Source organism: Nycticebus coucang, chromosome 7 (genome assembly GCF_027406575.1).
Source record: "Nycticebus coucang isolate mNycCou1 chromosome 7, mNycCou1.pri, whole genome shotgun sequence".
Taxonomy (NCBI): domain Eukaryota; kingdom Metazoa; phylum Chordata; class Mammalia; order Primates; family Lorisidae; genus Nycticebus; species Nycticebus coucang.
The window spans coordinates 52,162,069-52,170,714 of NC_069786.1; the positions used below are offsets into that span (position 1 = coordinate 52,162,069).

Sequence of the window (8,646 nt, forward strand, 5' to 3'; positions counted from 1 at the left end):
GTGTTCCAGGTACAAGAAGAGATTTCATAAGTTTGATGCAGACCAGAAAGGCTTTATTACTATTGTTGATGTTCAGCGGGTATTAGAGGTAATTTTCTTTGCTTCAGTATCAGTCTCTGATAGGAGAATAAAATAAAGGTGGTATTAGATATTTTTTCTCATCTGATACGTTCTACATGTAATATTTTATTGTCATTTTTAAAAGTTCAGTAACATTAATAAGAGTATATGCATTATTTATAATTAAATCTCATTATTCTGTGCTTTTCTTTTACTTAGAGTATCAATATCCAGATGGATGAAAATACACTACATGAAATTTTGAATGAAGTAGATTTAAATAAAAATGGACAGGTTGAACTCAATGAATTTTTGCAGGTGAGTTGTGGTGAATGGAAACAATATATTTGCTTCTGACTTTTGGTTGTCATGATCATAAATGGATGTTCAAGAGTGGATTTTTAAGACAAGGTCATTGTCATTTTGTTCTGAAAAAGAAGAAAGCTTGAAACCAGCAAAGGTAAAACATCTGCCCTCAAGGATAAGGCAGTACTTTGGTGCGTGTTTTTGTTCTTTGTTTGTTTGTTTTTTTTTATAAGAACGTTCTGTTAGGTCAGTTAATTGAAATTAAAGCCAAGCTATTTATGGTTTAAATGGTTGAATATGAAGCATGCTTTTTAAAGAAGTATGCCCCAATATGTCTGTCCCTCCTGGAATTTTCTATGCCTCTTTCAAAACAGGCAGCACAATATTTCCAATGTGGAAAGTAATTTTTCGTAGAGGAAGTTTAAGTAGTTATTGGTCTATTCATTTAAGAATTATAGAGAATGTAATTATTAGATTCTTACGTTGTAAAGAACCAGAAAAGCTAAAGGAAGGAAATCTGTACACTGGGGTCAAGACCATACATTTAAATATTTCCATTTACAATTTCAACTTACTCAAGGCTCAGTTGTTTAATCTTTGTAGCCAGTCAGGAAATAAATTTTGTTGCTTTAACTTTAAACTGGATGCTACACATAGTTCCTTAAAAGAAAGAAATTCAACCAACCCATACATTATTTGTAGCTGTCTGTATAACTCTGATCATAGGAAGAATGTATTGGTTTCCAAGCAGCCAGGGTTTTTTTTCTTGGGCAGGTATTTCAAATGAATGCCAGGTCTTGCTTGCACCATGGCAATGATGAATGCTGAACATGAAATAAATTAATGCTGGGGATTTTGGTCAATGTCAGCCCTTTCTTCACTGTGTCAAGTTAAACAAACAAGATCAAGGCAAAGGAAATGGTAATTGTCTCTCTGGAGATGAGCTGCAGATAAGAGCATTGTTGAATCTAAATGCAGAAAATTTTCACAGGTTGTGTCCAGCATTACAAAAAAGAATGTTTAGTTCTTTAGCTACTGTTTAACTAAATGCACATTTTAAATTGTGCTTAAAATTCATGCTTGGGAACTGAATACCACCTAATGCATATTTTGTGTAGTTTTTCTAAGGATATTGTATTGTTTGTCTCAGAATTTCAGAAAACTTCAAAGAAATGGCTTATGTTTCATTTCATGTCTGTTGTAAATAAACAGCAGAATTTAGGGTTAAAAGAATTACGGTTTTAGAAACAATAACAATCTAATTTGGGGGATATGTTATATGGCTTGATCTTTAAGTAATTTTCTTGAATGCACTAGAGTCAAAAATGTGCAAAATAATTTTAACCATTTCCAGGTTTTCTTATAGAATTTTTTTAATAACTGAGTATTTCTTGTCCAATTCAAAATGAAAGAGACTATTCATGCTTCTCCTAAGTACAAATACATAGAGTGTCATTTTCAACTTAAGAAATGCTGACCGTATTTCCCATGAAATATATTCACACCTAAATGTTATTTTTTCTTGTAATATGGTTTCTAGGTACAGTTGAGTTTTCAGAGATTTGTGCATCATGTATTGCTAAAAAAAATTCTAGCTTTGCCAGTTTTATTAGCTCTGAGAAGCTTTGAAGGTCTTCCTGACATCAAAGACAAAACAATAAACAATAAATTGTTCTGTCTTGAGATATCAGCATTCTGTATATTACGCCATCCCTTAGAGGTAATGTGTGTCTTTAGCACTTTTTGTATAAAATATTTTCCTCTTCTGAAGAGTAAGAACTCACATTTGACATATTAAACATCTTTTTTGAATATAGGTACAGGTTTTCAACAACCTTCATAGAAGGATCATTATAGGTATTACTGAGTTACATGTCTTTATTTCTAAGTTTGGGCTTCTGCATGTAGGAGTCCATCTCTAATAAGTGATAGCTTGTGAACAGCTTTTAATAAGGTCATGAAATTCTGACACTTATTCAGAGCTATTTTTAAGAAATGCATCTCTAGAGCCTAAAATCTATGACCCTAAACATATTTTGAGAATTTTCACGTATATTTTTTTTCTGATGAATGGCTAAATGTGTGCTTTTTAAAGTAAATAAATAAAAAAAGATTGAGGAAGTGAGATCAAGAAAAGCAAATAGTTAAAATCACATTAACTTGAAATGGAACAAAATCCCCATGCTCATAATTGCAAAGTACCTTCCAGATTAAAGGCCTTTGCCTGCTGACTGCATGTAATTTCAAGACTAATTCTGATTTTATCCATTGGATAAAAATGAATTAGCTAAAATCTGGGCTGTGGAGTGCTTTTAATTCTTAAGGTAGATCTCTGGGTCCATTTTCAAGGACTTAAATGTAAATTACTATAAAAAGTCTTTAAGGAATGTGGATTTAGGGGGACTTGAAGTTGTCAAGTACAGTAACACTGAAAGAGGATAGATAAATATAGGTCATGGTTTGTCTTAGTTCAATCCCTGAGATTCCTTTTTAAGATTTTTACATGGAATTAAAGATCCAATATTTGAAGTTGCTAGAAAAAAAAAAAGTGTCCTGAGTACATTAAGGTATAAAAAATGATGCATGAAGAGTTTCTTTCAGAGGCAGCCTGAATTACTAGATAGATGTGGCTTTTGCAGCAGTGGTGAAGTTCCTGGCCCTTCTTTTTTTTGAAATTGTTAAAAATTCCACTTTTCTTGTATGAGTTGTAATACTTGTTAATGGTTTTACCTCTGCCCATTAAAAATGCTATGAAGAAGGAAGTAAGCTGGCCTCTCTTCTGACTCTGTTGCATATTTTCCCTTTAAGCTAATGAGTGCTATTCAAAAAGGAAGAGTGTCTGGAAGCCGGCTTGCTATACTCATGAAAACTGCGGAAGAGAACCTTGACAAAAGAGTTACGATTCCAGTGGACCGTAGTTGTGGAGGATTGTGAGTCAGGGCAGTGAACGCATAGCCAACAAACACAGGAACAACAAACCACCATGTAACAACCAGAGATGACTTAAACAACTCTAAAATCGTGAATATGAATAGCTGCCGTTTTTTAACACTGGAAAACATTCCAACAAAACTTTAGGATGTTGGTATATTTGCCAACCTTCTATGCTGATATTTTATTTGTATATGACATTCAATCTAGCTTCTAGAAAGTATATTTTATCTTTTTTCTTATTTTCACTACACATTGATTTAACATTTTACATCCATTTTGTGACCCGTGAGACATAACATGCTCTTTTTTTATTATTCATTTATTCTAAATCAGTTCTAAAGGCAGAATATTTTGGCAACAGTTGAAAAAGGAAGCTAGAGAAATTTTGTGACATCCATAAAGCACTGGACATTAACCGTATACATAGCATTTGTTAAAAAGAGTGACCTATTGAAATGATAGTGTTTCTGGAAACTTTTTAGCCCCTTCTTCTTCCAGCTGGTCTACCTGCCCCATCTAACCAATATTCAACAATATTGCATAATTTTCTATCTAAAGCTATATGACTGGCAAATTGGAGAGAGAAGAAAAAGTTTAGATCTGGTTTACAGGAGAAAGTCTGAAAGAGAAACTTTGAAAGCTTCCAGAATCACAGGTATAAGATAAGGATAGAATTGACATTTGCTGGAAGTTACAGTGATAGTTTCATCTCAGTGGTTCATTTTTTTCCTCAGTCGCTGCTGATTTTCTTTGACTGTCATAGTTGCCAGGAGGATCCTTGCTTTTCTTACTTTAAAACCAGCATTTGAGTGGCAAGTTAGATGTAATGGGATGAAACCAAATTTCTCTAGTCTTTACAGTAATAATACATTTAAGAATATCTGTTTATATATTCACATATGATAATACACGTTTCAATTCCCAAATGCTAAAATTTGGAGCTTGTGGTATTGTCAAAACTGGCTTATCACTTTTGAGGGTGGGTATTTGCAAACATCAGTTAAAGAGGATACAACAGATTTTAGTTAACTTTAATTATAATTATATGTAAAATAAGACAGTTCAGTATCCTAGGTCATCGTGGTTGCTTAAAGCCTTTCCCCTCCTGTACTCAATGGAAATAGTCTCAGTCAACCTCAAATAAAAATGAAAAAATCGCCCTTCCCCTCTCCCACTCCCCCAAAGCAAAAATCAATGTGCATTGAATTCAAAAAGCAATGTGTTGAATGTAAAAAGCCAGTTTGGGATACTTTTGCTACATTTTGATGGCATTTTAACAAGTCATTTGGCTATTTATTAATTATGCTTCCTCTTGTGAAGCTATCTGACCAGTTACTTTTTCATTTTTTAAGATCAGGTTCTGTATGTAATGGGAAATGTGACACTTTATTTCACTGCAGGTTTTTATTGCACAGATTTGAAGTCTTTGTTTTTTAAACTTGTACATAAAACACTTTTGTGCTATTATCTCTATTTACGTCAACATGGTAGAATATCTTTATGCCTTATTCAAGTGAGTTATGAGCCTGTATGTCACAATGTAAACACTGGAGGTTCACTCCCCTAAGCCCTTACCCACCACTTCTGAAACAAACCACAGGGAAAGACAGCATCTTAACTCATTTTGTTTTTAAGTGAAGTTTAGATACCTGCCGCTTCCTAAAGAAAAACCTAAAAGAGCAAGTGAAGTTCCCAGGGATCACTGTGAACTTTTTTCTTTCAAAGTGTGAATTTTTACACTGGCTTTTTTTTTTTTTTTTTTAACAAGTGTGACTTTACAATTTAGTATTTTTCTATTGAGACAATAAATTCCACTGTTAGAACCCAGTGACTCTCAATAGGTAGACCTGTCCTTTTAAGCATCCCAGATGATATACCACAATATTGTACATTTGTGCTCTCTCTCTCTTTCTCTCTTCCTAGTTAGATCAAGATACCAGCGACTTGTATCCTCCCTGGTTCCATTACAGTAGGGACTGGGCTTAGAATGTGACTGGCCCAGGCAGATGTGTGTTTGTTAAACAGGCCTTGTGTGTGAGCGTGGCTATGAGTGAAGTTCCTTTAAGGACAAAGAAAAAGCACACTTTTCTTCTTTTGAGCATATCTGCTTTTGCTTAAAATCTGCTAAATTCTGGCTCGGCGCCTGTGGCTCAAGCAGCTAAGACACCAGCCACATACACCTGAGCTGGCGGGTTCGAATCCAGCCTGGGCCTGCCAAACAACAATGACGGCTGCAACCAAAAAATAGCCGGGCATTGTGGTAGGCGCCTGTAATCCCAGCTACTTGGGAGGCAGAGGCAGGAGAATTGCGTGAGCCCTGGAGTTGGAGGTTGCTGTGAGCTGTGATGCAACGGCACTCTACCCAGGGCGACAGCTTGAGGCTCTGTCTCCCAAAAAAAGAAAGAAAGAAAGAAAAAAATCTGCTAAATTCTAAAACATATAGTCCTTCAGCAATCCCAGAGGCTTCTTTGGAAATAAATTGGTTTTAAGCCATTACTGTGAATAAAACACGCCAGCATTTTTTTTTTTTTTTTTACAATTTCTTAATTAAACTGGTAGAGCTTCTTTACCTGATTTAAGAAAGGCAGGGGAAAATAGGAATAAGCCCCTTCAAAACTCATTCCAAGCACAAAAGAATTTTTTTTCTTTTTATATAAACTTGATATTAGTTGTTTCTGTTGGGGTGGGGGGGGAGTGTTCCGAAGATTGCCTTTCATCACCAAGTGATTTATTTCAAGAGCCTTAAGGGGATTCAGGTGAAGGAACCCCCACCTCTGTGATGGAGGGTCAGATACTATCTTAAATCGCCCCCCACCATGGTCATAACAATAGTGACAATGCTGGATTATTTGTTAAGCCAAGGGTGTCTATTCATCATGCTGTTGATAATATTCTTGCCTTCAAGCAATTTATCCTGAGTGTAACTTTAGAATTTCTGCTACTAAATGCATGCTCCCTATTCTGCTTTGGTTTCTGCTTTTGTTCTGTCTGTTGCAGAATATGTAGCTTTCTCTTTAGTACAACAAAAATTTCATTCTTTTACTAAATATATTGTTAAGAGTCACCATTGATCTTTCTTTTTTATGTATCTATAATGATTTTGGTGTATGAATGTAATATTGAAGTCAAAGATGCTATAACTTGCACTGTTTTGCATTATGTCAACCTTGTTTAGGGAGTATAAAAGCCCTACTATGTTTTTAAAAATATCCAAGATAAGCCCCGTGCTGGTGTGGATACACACACTGCATGTTTTCATATGTGACACTTTTATGTTTTGTGTTGGGTTATTGTTCTAGATTGGACTGTTAAATACTGTGTTTGAGGCTGGGTTGTCATTTTTATAACTGTCTTGGTGTTTTATCGCCATTATTTATTACTTTTGATATACAGAATGAGCTGCATGCATTTATAGAGCAATAAGAGGATGTATTTAATGTGCCTTGTTTTTAACTGAATAAGAACTGGAAGCATGAATCAATAAAACTGATTAAAATGGTCCATTTGCTGGCATTTTGATGTTACTTGCAGTCAGTCAAATAACTTTGATTACTGTTGAAGTTTTAAAAAAAAGTTTGAAAATATTTTCGCACACTATGTTTTAGTAACACAAAAGTGAAATATCTACATAGATGTAATTTTATGAGACTGCCAGAGTTATTTGTATTAATTTGTTGCTACAGCCTTTAGGGCATGGCTTCTGTATTTGTGCAATCCTATTCTAAAATTACATTCATCCTATTACAACTCAGTTGAATTCCTTTCTTCCTTTCTCTGTCCTTTTTTTTTTTTTTTTTTTTTTTTTATCAACCAGAGCCTTTTGGCCTAAGTGTTCCCAGGCACACTGATGAATTTTATCATAACTAAAATCAATAGAAATGAATGGGAAAGATTACATAATCCATTTTGATCATCTTACATGTCAAGTTAGTGCAGGGTTGCCAAGTGTTGATAAATGCTCTGGTAGAAAAAAATGCCATATATTTTCATTGTCAGTAAATCAGTAAAGCTGTTATCAGTTTTAACACAAATTTTATAATGCCCATGTTATTTTATAGGTTTTAATTTACACGTGTCTATAGAGTGTATTCTCCATTGGTGGTTTAGATGTGCCGCCTCCTGCTTCTGCAAGCTCAAAGGCGCGTGTGAGCTCCTGGAGGTTCTTTGAAATTGTACAGAATGCACAAAAGCAGTGGCTTCCAGACACACTTGGAATAATGAACTGTTTGTTCAGTGCCTGGAAAAAACACATAGCTGCTTAAAACATCTTTAATTGAACGAGTTTACAAGTTTGATAGGACTTGAAAATTCGTCAGCATAAAATTGGTCAAAATATTGCCTCCAGTTTTTTTGAATGTACAAAATTTATGGTCATTGACACAAAAGGGAAAGATGATGCTCCCATCAATAGTTTGCAGTCTTTATCAGTGTTACATCATCAGCTGTCAGGTTTCCCTGAGAACATCTGACTTATGAAGGAAGAAAACAACAAAAATTTTAAATGGATCTGGCACCCTCATGATAAAAAAAATGTTGTGCAGGAGGCAGAAACGATGAGCCTTTTGTTGCACGTACTTCGTATTTTAACTAATTAGCTACCTAACTTGGGAAATGCAGGCCGAATATGGTGTGTGTGAGCCTCGATGCCACCAGAGATAGTCCTGCAGTTCCTGTGCTAAAAGGTACTAGGCCCTTTACAAAAATCAATAGATAGTTTTATATTTTGTTTGCTATCTGGTTAAGAGTAAGAAGATCTAAGCAAAATACTGTCTTAGCAGAATGATCAGGACCATCTTTGTTCTCCACATTTGGCCTTGGATTGTGTTGCTCAATACAATCTATCATCAGTTCCCTGTCAACTGTATTCATGTTGGAGTTGCTTGGAACAAGGGAGGTTAAGGTATGTGTCCTATAGTTGCAGGTTTGAGTGAAAGAGATAGGAACACTGAGTCTCACAGGACTCAGCTTAGAGATCAGAGCATAGCTTTTGCTACAGCTGGTTTCACCAGCTTCTGAGCCAATTGAGTCCACTGTCCTATGACTTAAGCAGAGCATCCCTGCTCTCATTTTCTAGGTATGGTGGCTCCTGTAGAGCTCAGGTTCACTCTCTCTTTCATTGGCAGCTGCTAGCTCGCCACTGTGTCAGAAGGTGGGAAGTACAATATATATGGACTGTCCAGAAAGTATCCAGCTACATACTATGGAAAATCGAGATATACATATGTGGCTGGATACTTTCCAGACAGCCCATGTATACATATTCTTTTGGCCTAGAGCCTACAAAAGAATGGTTTTGGTTAAGAAAAATCTTCAATTGGAAGCTGGTTTTTCATAATCACAGAATTT

The 8,646-nt window shown here is 35.3% G+C and overlaps 1 protein-coding gene across 2 annotated transcripts in view; it reads left to right on the forward strand.

The window, feature by feature from the left end:
• The window catches only part of GPD2 (glycerol-3-phosphate dehydrogenase 2), a 147,436-nt gene extending 140,635 nt beyond the window's left edge, over positions 1 to 6,801 (forward strand). For both annotated transcript variants that reach the window (XM_053596966.1, XM_053596965.1), the window contains exons 15-17: positions 10 to 88; positions 280 to 378; positions 3,175 to 6,801. In XM_053596966.1, the coding sequence (XP_053452941.1) occupies positions 10 to 88; positions 280 to 378; positions 3,175 to 3,300 (304 nt within the window). In that variant the 3' untranslated portion in view covers positions 3,301 to 6,801. The remainder of the gene's footprint in view (positions 1 to 9; positions 89 to 279; positions 379 to 3,174) is intronic.
• Positions 6,802 to 8,646: the final 1,845 nt, after the last annotated feature.